The 16,284-nt window shown below is 42.5% G+C and overlaps 1 protein-coding gene across 1 annotated transcript in view; it reads left to right on the forward strand.

Annotated features, from left to right (window-relative positions):
* Nucleotides 1–12,922: 12,922 nt before the first annotated feature.
* Nucleotides 12,923–16,284, forward strand: part of BACE2 (beta-secretase 2) — a 49,169-nt gene continuing 45,807 nt past the window's right edge. Inside the window, exon 1 of the mRNA XM_042457031.1 lies at nt 12,923–13,351. Within this exon, the coding sequence (XP_042312965.1) occupies nt 13,277–13,351 (75 nt within the window). The 5' untranslated portion in view covers nt 12,923–13,276. The remainder of the gene's footprint in view (nt 13,352–16,284) is intronic.

Consider the following 16,284-nt stretch of genomic DNA (forward strand, 5'->3'; position numbering starts at 1 on the left):
TTAACAAGGCGGGTATGTGTCTTTTTTTATTAGCTGTGACCTTTCAATGAGGTTAATCAGTCACTGTGTATGTGTAAATGTCAATGAACTGTTGCAACAAACTAGAATTCAACCTTGTGTGAATTCGATTTTTTCTAATTTAGCCTCATTGTATAAGTCATAAGAATTTTCAAGGGAGAAGGAACTCCAAGGATTATTTTAGTCCATGCCCTGGAAGAATCCACACCTGTTTATAACCTTTCATTCTCTTTATGAACCGTTAAATGAAGTAGAGTCCTTCCAAGCTAATCAATTCTCTTGTCACATCAGTGCTTACTGTGTAAGATGTTTCCGTACCTATGTTAAATTTTAATCTTCTTTCTTATAATTTGAACCTTTTGCTCCATGTCCTACCTGTTGAGGCAGCAGAGAGTAAAATTGTTCCATGGCTGCTCCGCACTGCAGAAATAAATGCCTTCTGACACCATCAATAAGCCAATGCTATGGAAGTCGGAAGGTGTAAATTTGTTGGGTTCGAGAGGCTATCTGACAGAGAAGACTAAATATATCAACAAGCTACAATTGTCAGAATTCCATAGCCAAGTGAGCATGGCAGTTAAGTGGTGTCACACTGGATTATTTATGTTTGACTGGCATGGGATCAAACTATGTGACAGCCCCTTCAATATTTGAAGAATGCTATGATTAGCAAGTCTTATGCCCGCCAGGCGAAACATACAGCTTCCCAATTGTGCCTCATATTGCGTGATTTCCAGAAGCTTTATTACACCCACCACAAAAAAATCTTTATTACAGTCATGAATATAAACAAAAAATATAACTTTAACAACGTATGTTTACAGACAGAAGCTTAACTCAAAATTTATTATCGAGTTGAAGCTTGCCTTGTCAATAGTAAGTAAAAAGGTAAAATTAAAAAAACAATTAAGATTTTTGTTAATTTTTTCAAATTAAAATTAAAAAACTTTAATAATTAAAAAAACTAACCCACATTTTTATATCCTTCCTAACCTTCCTCTGATCATCTGTTGCAATTAAAGAGTAAAGGTGTAAGTGTCTTGCGTATGTTCCAAAGTGGTTTTCCGGACTCTGTATTACATCCCGCCCTCATATCTGGGGTTCTATATTTTCCGAGATACCCTCCCTCCTGCGCCCGATGTCCAAACCACAGGACCTCAACTCCCATGGTTTTTAAATGCTATTGGCACCATGAATTTGCACACGGCGGCACTGTGTGCACATACCACCATTAGGGACAATGAGGCAGGTGGCAAGCCCAGGATTGGGGCAGGCAGGAATGTATCTTAGTGTGCTTGTCTGGACAGGTTAGACCTTGCTGGCATCCGCCTTAAACGGTGGTCCAGAAATGGATATAGTACTCCAACTGAGGGCGGATCAAAATGGAACACAGGTCAGTGATGCAATTCCTGATCTGACACACAATTTGGGTAATGCAAGCCCGAGAATACATTAGCTTTTTCTCCACTGTTCATGCTAAACTTAGGTTTAACAATGGTCTTCTAAAATCCTAGATCCCTTTGAATATTGTACTTCTGTCAAGCTAAGTTCATCTGCTTGTGTGATTTTCCTGCACAAGGGAGACCCTTCCCAGTTATTCTTGTTGATTTTTTTTAGTTTTGATCTAGTTCTCCAATGTAAAAGCCGCAGTGGGATTAGCTAACCCTTGCCTGGGTTGATGTGATCTTTAAGTGGAAGAGCTCCTCTCCTTTCCTTCACGCAAGTCCTTTTTATAAAGATATTGAATAAAACTAGGCCAAGGGCAACCCTGTATACTACCGATTTGGAACTTCTCTCCGGCTGCTGAGGTACGATTTGGTGAAACCCTCTTGGGTGTGTCCTTCACCATCAGTCAACGTTAACAGTAGCGTTCTAGCCAAACATTTTTACCCCCCCTGTGTGCAAAAGTCATGGAAGAACCTTGTCGAAAGCCTTTGCGGAATCCAGAGAGGACAATCTCTTATGGCATGCTCAGATTTAACCAGGCTGCAATGCTATTAAAGACACCAGAGAGAGAACAAGAGAGTAAGATTAGTCTGGTATACTTGGTTTTAAGAAACATGCTGGCTTATATTGAATCACGCCTTCTTGTTTAAAGTGTCGGTGTCTGACTGTTCAATTTTTTTTTTCTAGCACAGTTCCCTGGTAGTGATGGCTCAGGCTTATGCCTTGCGACCTAAGTTAAACCATCTGTTTGTGTAACACAGTTGGGGATCATTGCACTCTGTTTACGTATGGATAGAAAAATGATTTTTGATCTACGTAGGAGAATTGTTCTTTCCTTTCCAAATGAACGAAAAGGGCCGAGCCCTGTCTCTTTCTCTGTTTAAGAGAGGTCACTATATAAAAAAGCCCTTATTATAATGGCAGACAATAAACTGTTCCATTAAAAAAAAAACAATCTAAAGCTTTCTTGAGTCCAAAGGATCCTTTAATATAGGATGCGTGAAAGTGCTATTGAAAGAAATGAATACTAATTAAGTATTTGGGATAAGGGGAAAGAGGGAACAAACTTGATTGATTGCTGTTAAATGCTGAGAATTCCTAGTCTGAGCAAGCAGTTAGCCCAGAAGTTAATTTGTTAAACTGGACTGGGTGAAATTACTTGGGTTTGTTGAACAAAAACAAATAAGCCCATGATACCAGCTGAATTTTGACTCCTAAGGTAACTTGTTTAAAGAAAGCTGTAGAGATGGAGAATAAACGGAATGCAGTAATTTCGTCAATTGAATTGTCTTTCTGAAATGCTGAGTATGTATGTGTGCACAGCACATGTTACCACACTCAGTTTCCTTGAAAAGGTACTAAAGATAAGTATAACCTTCTGCCTAGTAGTATGGCAACCATGGCTTCTTTCCAATGAGTTTTCAAAGTTATGTGTTGGCCTTTGTTTGTCATCTTTGTTTCCTCCCCAGTTATGCTTCTTCGTGGTGGTGGTAAGTTTGCAATGAACCTTCAAAAATCTCAATCTAGAAAAACACCATGGCATCTGAAGTGAAAATTTAAACAGCAAATCAAACACCATGTATCTCAATTCAGACCAAATTTCAGGATGGAAATCGCGTTAGTCACATTCATTTCTTTAACTTCATCTTGAATTGATTGAAAATAGGAAGTCGAAGGCTTTCAGGCCACATACATAGTTTTTTTTTTGTGGGTTTTTCGGGCCATGTGGCATGTTCTATAAGAGTTATGTCCTGACGTTTTGCCAGCCACTGGACTGCATCTTCAGAGAATGATTGAAATAACTTTTTGGCAACTTATGCTCCATATGGTACTGCAATGTGCTGACCTCCAGCCCAAAGTGATATATGCAGATACATTGCATGTGTATCCTGACAGCAACATTTTAAGTCAGTTTGTTGAAATGTTGATGGTCATTTTTTGCTGTACGCACCACATTGACCTCCATACCCATGCCAAAAGCAATACCAGACCTTATACTGCAAATATGTACTAAATGGCCAACATCTTTGAAAGGGCGTTTCGGGATGTAATCAGCATTTTTTAGACCACATTTATGGGGCAAGGCCAGTTGTGTGCAGCAAGCAGTCTTAGTGTTGCGGACAACTTGTTCGTTCGGGAACTCAACCTGCCCACCAGCTGCCATGCTGGAGCAGTCATGAAGCCAGTCCTTAACTATAGTTGCAAAACATTTAAAAAACAAGGTTGTCGAACCCAAATGCCTTCTAACCCAGAGGTATAGGCAGCGTTATAGCATTTTGACATCACTTTAACTGTCAGGGGACAACCTACAGAAGCTGGGGAAGGTAGGCGAGAATTTTTCTGGGAAGCTCTATCCCTTGACTACAGCACTAAAGGGAATTCTAATACTTCACCAAATTACAAATCCCAGTGGAACCTTGGCAATTAAAGTGAGGTCAGATTATTAGAACTGTAGTGCAGATACACACCATGATCTTGTCACATTTCTTGAGATCTGTCATGTGGAGTGGATCGATCCGGAGAATTGACATTTGAGTTCAGATTGCAATTTAACTGTGTATCACTTAGTGGCAATGCAATTACCTTGGTCCTCTGTAGAATAAATAAGAAAATGTGGTGTGTGAGCACGCATCCCACACACAAATGAATATTAAAATAATTCCTACTATCATGTTTCTTACATAAAATATATACATCTAAACTAATTAATAGCAGTAAGATTGAAGGGTCCCCATGAAGCATAAATCAGTACTGAAGGAAGAAGATATTCAAAGTTGAAAAAAGCAGAAGCCAGGCACATTTGAACAGTGTTCGTCCCACCTATGGATAAATGGATTGGGCATGTTTATTTCTACTCTCGGAGGGATTATTAGCTCATTTTAATATTCTAGCTTGCCTGAAGGAACAAAGTGGAATAATTCATTGAGGGGGGACCAGTGGTCCAAAATAAGGTCTGGCCTATGGCTTATTGAAATGTGTCAAGAACCTGTGGCCATCTGTCTTCCTTTTAGCTACAGATTGTATGCTTCATGGATTTCGTTTTACTACTACAGTGCACCTGCACCATATCGGGCGCACATACGCAGCTTTTGGCTTACACTGAACCAGGCTGACAATAGCAGTGAATGTGTTTGCGCCACGTGAACCCCAAGCCCATATATTCACTGTGTTTATTCGACTTAATGCGGGCGGGGGGTTCGGAATAGATCCCCCACATAGGAAAGGTCCACTGTATTTATTTAGTTTGGATTGTTTCATATTTTATACGGGAACAGTTATTAGTTCATTGATTTATGAGGTTTAAACAAGGGTCAAGATGTAGGGTGTGTACTCTCATTCTGCTGAGGTTTTCCATAGAACCTGTGGATCAGATCCACTATCCTTTGCTTCACTCAAGGGATAAGGGCCAGTGCTTCAAAAATAAGGCATTGTTGATCTAAAAAATGTATGGAGAGAAAGGTGCTTTACAGCGGTTTTTGGTGCGTGTGCACGGGTTCACCGCGCATTCACACGCAAACCCAGGTACACACACCACACACCTTCAGGTGCACCTATTGACTTATGAGCAAACCCTGTGAATTTCTAGGGCTTTTTAAGGCATAGAATATCAAGGTGTTGTTCCGTTCCTTCTCTGAAATGAGCCTACAGCAAGTATTTCATTTGTGGTCTATCAACCAATACAACCACAGCCAGCTCTGCTTAAGCTTTCAAAATCAGATGAAATCTTTGCCTTAGATTACTGTTCTTTATTTTACCTTCAGTAACATCCTTTGGAAATATTTCTAAAGGTCAAAAACTGGGGTCCTGGTTGCGGACAAAGATTGTTTGAAGCATAAGGCTGAATAGAGAGAGAACTGATCCTGCATGTATGATGCAAGAAGGCCAAGATGCCATGGTGCAAAAAACCTTGTTGGAGAGTAAGTTAGATCTGTAGGAACAACAATCCTTCAACAGCCGGGAATATTAACTTTAGCAAAGTAATTCACGAAAGTAAAACTATTGCACATCTTCCCCACACATTGTAGTTTATTTATAGTTACAATCAATAACTATCAAGTTTAAACTACAAAGAATCTAATTAATCTTCATATAGCACAGGACTCAATTCACAAACTGGATGTCTCTCACCAATCCTATCTTGTTATCTTGAATTTAAAAAGGCCCTATGTCAAGGCAAACTTTAACATCTGGTTTCTCGCACAAACAAAAAAAAGTTTCTTTGCATACATAGTTCCAATTCTAATATTAGCAGGGGGCTCCAAAAGCTCATAGTAATGGTGCTACTGCTTCGAGGATAGCTTTGGTTTATTATTTGAGAGCTAAAAGTTATAGCCAAAGTTATATCCTCTGAAAAGGTTTCAGGGCTAATGTTCTCTTGATATTTATTAATTCAGTTACGAGTCGAGCAGATAAAAAATAATTTTGATGTTGAAATATGATTCTAGCAGGCATATGGGGTTGATTGTGAAGTTCAACACGTTTTTTAAGTAAATTAAAATGTAATTTTTGCCATTATTGCTATGTTAGACACCTTGACATTTGCTTTACTATTGCTATACCTCAAGGATTGTTCATCTTCAGTGATTCAATGATCTTTGAAAGGTAACAGAAAGCATTAAAGACCCAACATTCTAACAAGGTAATACTTGGAATGCGTTTTTTTCCAAACATGGAGTACTTTTTCTTGTCTAGTAAACTTGGTGTCGGTGCTGTTCGGAGCAGTAATTACAAAATGTACCTGTTTACTGACCTTTCCCTAGTCCAGTTGCTATATGTGGTTTAAAAGGATGCAGTCATGTCATTTCAGATCCAAAGGCGCACATTACCCCTTCTGTTGTGCCAACTGAAAGGTATATTTGTGTCCATCTCTTTCCAGTGCTTCAGCAACTGTTGATACATGTAAAAAATATTTTCCATTTCTTGCCATAGTTAAATTATCTTTTAAAAGAGGTTTTTGAGGTGGGTTTTGAAAAATGTTCCAACCTTAGTGGTGGGTAGATTTTTTATCCACTTGGAAACTCTGCTCTGTCCGGAGTTTGCCCATATTGCCTCTTGACCCGCTGCATCCCGGTGTTCTGGTTGTTTTCTGACGTCTGCTGTCAAACAAATTGAAGAAGAGGAATAGGTATAAGTTATCAGTCATTGGAAGGAGAGCAGTGGGAGGAAAAGACTAGAAAAATAAAAACTACGTGTAAGCCTTTTTGTGTGATCAGACTAGGTCTGTGGAGTCAATAAACTAAGCAACACTCAATCTCTATTTTCTACTTTCTGTCCGCCTTCATAAATGAACAAATGTAATTAAATTAGTTAATAGAAAATTTATTGTAGTAAATGGTTTGGTGTTGGGGGCCGTCAGTATTTCCACATGTGGTGACCCCAGGCCATAATGGGCCCTACATGGGGTTTTCTTGCAAGATTCCGTTATAGAGGGTTTGCCAGGTGCCATCTTATGAGATTGAGATAGTGTGACTGCCCAAGATCCACCAGTGGGTTTTTCGTGGCTTGGCAAGGATTCAAAACTCTGGTCGCCAGATTCAGAATCCATTGCTCAAAACCACTACACCAATACATCAGACTTCCCCCAAATCACGCTCTGGCGGCGCACCTCGAGGGGAGAGGGCCGGTGGAGAGCAGCCTACTTAAGCCAGCTCGCCGGCACCCGAAGGAGGACGCGCCACGCCCCCCATGCCACCGGGGAGGCGGCCGTAGGAATTCCCCAAAGCCGCTCTGGCGCGCACCTGCGGAGGGAGGAGGCAAGTGAGAGCAGCCTACTTAAGCCGCTCGCGGCACCCGAAGGAGTACGCCGGCCACGCCCCCCATGCCACCGTGGAGGCGGCTGGAGGCTTGACCTCAAAGCGCTCGGCAGCACACCTGCGGAGGGGATGAGGCCGTGAGAGCAGCATACTTAACGCTCGCCGGCACCCGAAGGAGGACGCCGCCACGCCCCCCATGCCACCAGTAGTCAGCCGTATTACTTGCCCCCACTGCCACTGGCTGTAATCGCGTCTGAAAGAACTGTTTTTTGTGCCCTGATACCATCTGGGCATTTTTTTGGGTTTTTTTGTATTGGTGGTAACTCTGGGGTTGGAGGGTTTAATGCTGTTTGGATATTGACTGATTGTTGTAGGTATATTGCTGTTTTGTGATATGCATGAATTATATTGATAAATGTATTGTAGTGCCTTTGTCTTGGATGTATTGCGATGCTATTCTGGGCCTGCTTTGCATCTGCCGTGTATAGGTTACTTGGTCTGGCACCTTGTGTGTCCCCCGCCTGCTTATTTGTTTTTCGCCCGGGCGGTCCTCCCCATCACCCTTAATTCTATCTTCTCTTCTTCTTTAAATCTTATCCCTCTCCTGGCGTCACGTACAATGGTGCACCAAGGGATTTCATCCTCATACTCAGGCTCCTTAGATTGATAACTCGACATCTTTACAAATTTCTGACTAACAAACCTTTTCGCTAAATTCGGCTATGTGTATAAAGAGACACAAAACCAAGCACTTGAAATAATGTTATATATTTGAAGTCAAGTCCAGTACATTTCTACCAACTCTGGACTCCATCCAAAATTCTTCAACTCCATAGCCAGTATGATACAGTAGTTTGCAGTTACAGCCTGATGTTCCATCCACAGCCGTTAATACTTATTTTCACCGATTAAACATATGATCTTTTAAAGTTAGAGCTTGTTTAATTGTGTTTCCTAACGTGTTTTCTATTATCCAGTTTTTTTAGCTTAAAGTGCCTGGTTTTTGGTTATTAGCTATAAAGCCCTACATGGCTTGGGTCCAGGTTACTTGAAGGAATGCCTCCTTCCATATAATCCTTTTCATACACTCAGGTCCTCTAGGAAGAACTTACTGCAGTCAAGGAAAACCAGACTGGTGATGACTTCCCAGAGGACCTTTTCCGTTGCTGCTCCAAAAATCTGGAATGACCTGCCAGAAGAGACTTGCCAAATAACATCCCTTGAGGCTTTCAAAAAGGCGATAAAAACAATTCTTTTCTGGCGGGCCTTCCTAGACTGACCTTTGCCCAAAGTAGAACAAGTTTGATCCTCTGATTAAATCTCACCACTGTCACTATGTGTTAACTGATTTTAATTTGTTATTGTGATTTGTATTTATACATGGTTTTATTGTGGTAATTTTATTCAGGGCAAAAGGAGACAAGGTGAGGATGGCCCATATGTCCTGGGCCAGCATGTTTTTCCCACGTGAAATGTCCTAGTTTGTAGAGATCATTGGGACCTCTGCAAACATTCTGATGCTAAATGGACCTCATATCCAGTGTGGGGTGTGTGGGGTATGCTCACAAATGGCAGCAGTCATAATTGAGGATGATTTCATGATATTTGGAAATGACAGTCACATACTAGGAATATTTGGCAAGAATTGCTTTGTACCTGACAACCTGTCGCCAACTAGGCTTCTAGGTACGTTCCACATCCTATGTCAATGGTTATCAAAGTTTGTTCCTCCAGATGTTTTTGGCTTCAGCTCCCATAATTCCTGAGCATTGATCATACTGGCTAGGACATCTGGGAGGTGAAGTCCAAAATATCTGGATGGCCAAAGGTTGGGAGCCACTGACTTGACTGACCATTCCCACAACTATATATGCCTGCTTTTTACTTGAGACCTTAATGCCACTCAGTACTGCCACTGAAGAATTGGGTTTATATTCATGAGAGCGCATGCAAAAATAAAAACCAGTTAGTCTTAAAGGTCTTTCCCCCTCCCTTTCCTTCTGCCTTTTTTATGTCCTAAGTAAATATAAAAAGAGAAAAAACTCATCGCTGTATCTAATTTTATTTTATGTGATCTGCTCCTTGTAATTAGCAAAATGGCTAGCTATTAATAAAACTGCATTAAGTGAAGTGTTGTCGGGACAGCCTGATGGGTAAGGATAACACTGTAGGAAACAGCAAGTATTCGGGGATAGATTTTATTGAGGAATTGGAAGAAGCTATTATCATGCTTGACCCTTGTGCAAGGGAAAACAAATGGCAAATTATATGCAGGCACACAACTTTAATCATTTGCAGTAGTGAAACTGGCTTCTTCCGCCTTCCTCATGCGCTCCACTTTTTATGAAGTAAAGCATTTTATCTTTGCCAGACTGCTTAAAAGTCATGAACTAAGCTACCTCTGTGGAAGGAAAGATCTCCTAGCTCTCCCTTATTTTATGCTTCACATATTTCACCCAGAGATGATGGGGAGGGGGGCAGATAGAGTCAGCAAACAAAATATAGCACATAATACATTTTGGTTTAGCCCATTCTTAGGGTCTTGATCTCAGAAGAGCTGGAAGGAGGCAAGGTAAATCCTATATAAAGGAGGACTGTCTGGAAACCCTTCTAATGAATCTCTAGAAGTGTGGTGGCGCTTCTTTTTAGCTGCCTCTTCCAAGTGGGGCAAATGTATTTGGGAAGTTAGTGGAGGTGGCAGTATTTGGAGCTTATCAGATGAATTTTAAAACCGGCTCAAGTGTCCCAGGCTGGAACTGGGATGTGGGATGGAGATTGTCACATGCTATATCGTTGCCTGATCATCGGCTGCCACCACCCCGGGTCCAAGCCAGGTCCCAGCTGCACTCAGACAGCACTTTTTCAAAGTCAGAAGCTTTCCTGCTTTGAAAAAGTGCTGTCTGAGTGCAGCTTGGACCCGAGTTGATGGCAGGCGGTGATTAGGCAGCACTTTAGAATGTGATAAACCCTGCCTCCATCCCGTGTCCCAGTTCCAGCCCAGGATACTTGAGCCGGTTTTAAAGTTCATCTGATAAGTTCCTTTTTTGTTTTTGTAATTATTGTGCTTTGAAAAAATATCCCCAAAACATCTCTGTTGTTTCTGTTGTCCTGGTAGCTCCTAACTCCAGCTCTAATATTTTATTCCCAACTTCAAGTGGGTTTCTTTTTCATTCCAAGACATTATCAGAATACAAAAGGAGGGGTATTTCCTCTCCTCCTCCTTTCTCCTTATTTATTTAATGATATACACATCTTTGTACTATAACCCTAAGACAAATAAAAATTCAGAGGAGAATTGACCTTCAGATCATGTTAGCATTTCAACAAACCACACCCGTTTTGTTTTGTTTTTTAAATTTTACAGATCCAAAAAGCTGGCACAAATACCTCCCTCCCAAAAGAATTGAATGAGTGGGCAAAAACCCAAATATGTACTGTATATTGTTAGAACTCACAATGCTTTAAAGCAACCCGTAAATGGAAAAGTCATTCAAAACCTATTCAGCACCTATCACAGTAGCAGACAGAACAAATTCTGGCTTGTCTGATTTCATAAGCTTAGTCAGGTGCTTGGTCAGTATTTCCATGGCAAATAGCCAGAGAACGCCAGAGATCTTTCAGGACTAGGAACAAATCCTGCCTGAAACTTTGTAGAAATGCTGCAATTCAGAGTGGATAATCAGTGCAGGCCTAGAAGAACTAGTGCTCTGGCTCATGTCCTGGGCTGGGAATGTGTGGCTGGGTCAGGGAGTTGGAAGTGATTTCAGTCTTTGGACAGGTTATCTGTTGCTCATTATTTCACAAACTCTGGAGCTCAGGAACATTGCATCAAAATAAACTCTGGGGCAAATGGGTGGTATGTTCCTAGGCCCATTCTCCTTTTTAAAAAAATTGTAGGGGGACATATTTTAAAAAACGGATTTATGTTTTTGCTTTTAATTATATTGAAAGTTTCATTGTATCTTAAACTTTTGTATGATGTACTGTTTTTCCAGAGAACTAGCATAGTCTTGGACTATGACTGTAGAGGCCAGGGTTCAAATCCTTGCTCAGCCATGGAAGCTCACTGAGTGACCTTGGGCATGTCACACTCTCTCAGCCGCAGAGGAAGGCAAAGGCACCTCCCCGAACAAATCTGGCCAAGAAAACTGAGGATAGGTTTGCTGTGTGTGTGTGCCTTCAAGTTGCTTGCTGACTTATGGCGACCTCATGAATTTGAGAGGGTTTTCTTAGGCAAGGAATACTCAGGAGGTGATTCTGCCAGTCTCTTCCTCTGAAATATTGCACCGGCTATTCACTGGCAATAAAAGTATTAACCAGGACTGATCCTCCTTAGCTTTCAAGATAGGATCTGCTGCCTTTAAGGTCACCATAAGCTGAAAATGATTTGCAGGCACACAAGAACAAAACTGTGAAGTCAAAGGCTTTCACGGCCGGTATCCATAGATTTTGTGGGTTTTTCAGGCTATGAGGCCATGGTTCTAGACGGTTTGCCTTAGGGCTGCCATAAGTCAAATGACTCAGAAGCAAACAACATTGGGACAATTCTTCATGCTGCTGCCTTCACCACCAGCAGGGTGACCAGACGTCCTCCTTTTCAAGGACATGTCCTATATTTCAGCCTTCTGTCCAGGAGGAATTCTCAAATGTCCCCCATTTTGAGCATGTCTAAGAAGCATGGATTTCTATTGATATGAGTGGGCTTTTTAAAGCTTTTCTTTAGGTCTGTCCTCCATTTTTCTGAAATGTCCTTCATTGTGAGCATGACTAAGCATGGATTTCTATTGATGTGAGTGTTTTGAGCTTTTCTTTGCCCATGTCCTCAATTTTTAGCCTGATTGAGAAGCATGGGTTTCTAATCGATATGACTGTTTCTGACGTTTGGTTTGGTCCTATCCTTCATTTTGAGCCTAAGAAGCCCGGATTGCTGCTGAGATGTTTCTGAACTTGTCTTTGATCCTGTCCTCCATTTTGAGTCTAAGAAGCCTGGATTCCTCTTGATATGAGTGTATTTTTTTCTTTGCTCCTGTCCTCCATTTTGAGTCTAAGGAGCATGCATATTCCCATTGTTATGAGTGTTTCTGCGCTTTGATTTGCTCCTGTCCTCCATTTTGAGTCCAAAAAGCCTGCATATTTCTACTGAGTCTTTTGAGCTTTCCTTTGGTCCTGTGTCCTCCATTCAGAGCTTGACTAAGAAACTTGGATTCTGAACTTGTCTTTGGTCATGTCCTCCATTTTGAGTCTAGTAAGGAGCATGCACATTCCTACTGCTATGAGCCTTCTGAGCTTTCTTTGGCCCTGTCCTCCATTTTGAGTCTAGGAAGCTTGGATATTCCTACTGAGTCATTTGAGCTTTCCTTTGGCCCTCTCCTCCATTTAGAGCTTGACTAAGAGGCCTGGATTCCTTCTCAGCTTGCCTTTGCCCCTGCCCTCCATTTTAAGCCTAAGGAGCAGGCACAGCCCTCTTGGTACCAGCCTTTGGAGCTTGGATTTGCGCCTGTCCTCCCCTTTGAGCCCGACTAAGAAGAGCCCTGGCTCCCTTGGGGCCCCGTCCTCCTTTGTTCCTGGAGAGGTCCTCCTTCCTTCCTTGTGGGGAGGCGAGGCCTGGGCCCTGGGTCGGGGCGGGGGCTTGGCTGACCTGCCCACAGCCCTCCTCCTCCTCCTCCTCCGGGGCCAGTCCCTCCTTGTCCAGGGAGTGTTTGCCAAAGGCGGAGGAGGGGGAGGCGCTGCTCTGGCTGGGAGCAACTTTGGCGATGCAGGCGAGCCTCCTCTTCCTCCGGGGCTCCCTCTAAGTGGGATCATGGGGGAGGCTCCCTCGGGGCTGCTGCTGCTGCTGCTGCTGCTCCTGCTGCTTGCCCCTTCCGTCCGCAGCGGAGCTCCTCCTGCCTTCGCCTTCCCTCTCAGAGTCTCAGCCCCGCTGCCCCCCCGACGCCGCTCCCCTCCCGACGCCCCTCTGGAGGACGCCCCGGGAGCCCCAGCCCCAGGAGCCCCAGCCGGGGTTAGCCCTGGCTTCGGAGCCCCGAGGTGGTGCCTCCCTCTCATCGGCGGAGCTGGTGGCCATGGTGGCCAACCTGGAGGGCGACTCCGGACGTGGCTACTACCTGGAGATGCTCCTGGGCTCCCCGCCTCAGAAGGTAAAGGGATGCGGGGCGGGGGAGGGGAGGGGCAAGGAGGCGTCCTCCTTTTCCCGGGCGCGCCCTCGGTTCCCGCCTTCCCTCCCTTTGGAGCAGCAGGGCCACCTTTAGGCACAGACTCTGGCCAGAAAACTGAACGGCGCCCTGGACAACATTTTCAAAGGGCGTAGTCCTCCCAAGTTGTCAAAGACCTCTGTTTGCCATAGTGCCTGCTCTCTCTCACTTCCGTATCTTGCGTTGTGATCGGTCTCTTGTGAAGGGAAACTCAGCCTTAATTTGCGAGGATGGAGGCTGAGATCGATATCACTGAGGAAATCTTATCGTGGGAGGGAAAAACGAATTAATCGTAGACGGTGCACATTCCTTTCAATCTCTAGTTAGACCACTGGCTCTCAACCTTCCTAATGTTGCCACCCTTTAATACAGTTCCTCATGTTGTAGTGACTCCCCAACCATAAAATTATTTTCGTCTCTGCTCCTAAGACCATGGGAAACATCGGTTGTTGTTGTTATGGGCCATCAAATTGAATCCAGTTTATGGTGATCCTGTCATAGGATTTTCTTGGCAAGAAAGATTTATTTAGAGGATGTTCGCCACTGCCTTCCTCTGAGAGGAAGGTCAACAAGTGGCTTGCCATAGCTGAGCAGGAATTTGAACCCTGACCACTTGGAGCTCTACTAAAATACTTGAACCACTCTATACCACACTGGCTTTTAGGAGTGGAAATCTTGCAGCCCTCCAAATGATCCTGGTCTGTAACTACCAGCCTTCTTTTTCCTTAGTTGTGGTGGCTAGTCCAAAAACAATTTGAAAGCAGTATGATTTCTAACACAAAGAAAGCTAGTGTTTGAGGGATATGGGTCCAGAACTAACCCAGTTTGAGACTGCTTTAGCTGCCATGGCTCAGTGCCAGAGAATTCTGGGAACTGTAGTTTTGTAAGACATTTAGCCTTCTCTGACAGAAAACTCTGAGAATTAAATTGAGCTGAGGTGAAATTTGAACCTCAGATCAGATTCCTAGTCACTTGAACTGTAGTATCCCAGGCCTACATTTGGTTCACAGGAACATCTTCAGCAGGGAAGAGTGAAAACAATGTTATTTGGGGAAATGATGCTTGTAGAGCTGGTTGTTTCACTTCACATGGGCTTAAGGTACAATCCTGGACAGCAGAGATAGGGGACTCGAGCCTTAGATGAAAATCCAACTTTCCGGGAGCACCAACACCAGGTGGGCATGGCTCTTTATTTACTTTTAGCTGGTTTCCCAGTTAGTATACGGGTGTTTCCCAATTCTAAAAAAAAATGCTACTCTTGAGCCTTAGTTACTGGCATTAAGAGTTTAAAGCTAAAACAGGCTGCTATTTTTAATCCCACATTGTTTTCCTGTGGTCTTGCCTGTTCCCAGAATGTGACGTCTGAGAACTTAAGTGAGATAGAATTCAGTCATCAAGATGAGAGAGGTTTCCCACTCATGCTTTGCACACTTAAGTGGGAGAAAGGCGCACTGAATTCAGTTTAAATTTAGACATGTCTAAGTGCACACTCTTAACTGCACTGTCTTTTTAAAAATATTGGACTAGGTATATCAAAACATCCTCTGTCCCTTTCCATGCACATTTCAAAACATTATTTCAGTAGGGGCAAAAGGAACTTCCTTCCATTCTCTGATTTCCTTGTAAACTTGCTTCATGAATCATGATTCCATATGAGGAACTTCTTTTCTTCTTTTTCTTTTTGGTCAAAACCCAAATATCTCGTACAGTCTAACTAACTCACTGCTTACTTGAAAATCTCCACACTTAAGAAGAGTGTTTCTGTTCTTTTAAGTCTTGGGGAAAGTTCTGAAGGTTTAGTTTTTTCTACTGTGTCACAGGGTCTCATGTGAATAAGTGGTGCATTATTGGGCTAGATGACAAGTCAGATGATCAGGATTAATTGAATAATCCTCAAAGGGCTTCAGGAACCTAAAGTCCATCAGTATAAAATGGAGTTTGTGCTAAATAAGCATTTTGTGGAATGGGGGCTTACTTCCTAAAAGCCTTTAGGGTTTTCTCTCTTATTTTTCAAAACAATTCTAACAGGGCCACGTCGAAACTGGGAGAGGCAGGAAAGGTTAGAGAATCTCTAATCAGCTGTTATAGTGTTTTACTGTGAACTAAAGAGCAGAAGAAAACTGTTTCTCTTTACTCCAAACTTTTAACACTTCACTGTTTTTTACTAGTGTTGTTTCAATTGTCTCCATTAACTTTTTTGTTTCCATTGGAGAGAGTATATGTAATCCATGTAATCAAAAGGCTTGGTGTGGAAATCTATTTACAAACATCAGCAATGGATTACGCAGAAGTTTATTTCACTAGCAAACACCCAAACCTATATCGTATTGGAATTTGGTCTGGATTTGTTCACTTCATACGCACTTTGTTTTTCTCAGGTAGTTCAGATTTTAATGCATATCTGAACAAAACAGTGAAACGGGCTGGACAACAGCTAGAGTGGAAGCAACATGAATTGGTGGTTTTTGAGTCTGGGGAATGGGTAAACTCCCTTTCTAGAGTATGGTTGCATTCTTCCACAAGTGCAAGTGCATGGCTTAGAAATACTCCGGAATCCATCTTTGTTATGGGAACCCCAGGTAGTTTCTGTGGCCTGGAATGCTTGGTGCCAGTTTCATTTGGTGTACCAGTTACACCTTTCCCTGAACAGGGATAACTTGCCCATAGTACATTAAGGGGTAGCCATGTTAACCATATAAAAATCCAATTCACAATATACAGTTTTGGCTGGCCAAATAAAGGTATAATTGTTTGGATGTTATTGGATTGCTATATGGTCAACACAACTACCCCAGATGGTTTTTTTTTTTTTTTTTTTTTTGGATTTCAAGATACTTCATTATAGCCACAACAGGGGAATCCTAAAGAGAGAACCAGTG

This window comes from Sceloporus undulatus, chromosome 3, assembly GCF_019175285.1.
Source record: "Sceloporus undulatus isolate JIND9_A2432 ecotype Alabama chromosome 3, SceUnd_v1.1, whole genome shotgun sequence".
In the NCBI taxonomy this organism is placed as follows: domain Eukaryota; kingdom Metazoa; phylum Chordata; class Lepidosauria; order Squamata; family Phrynosomatidae; genus Sceloporus; species Sceloporus undulatus.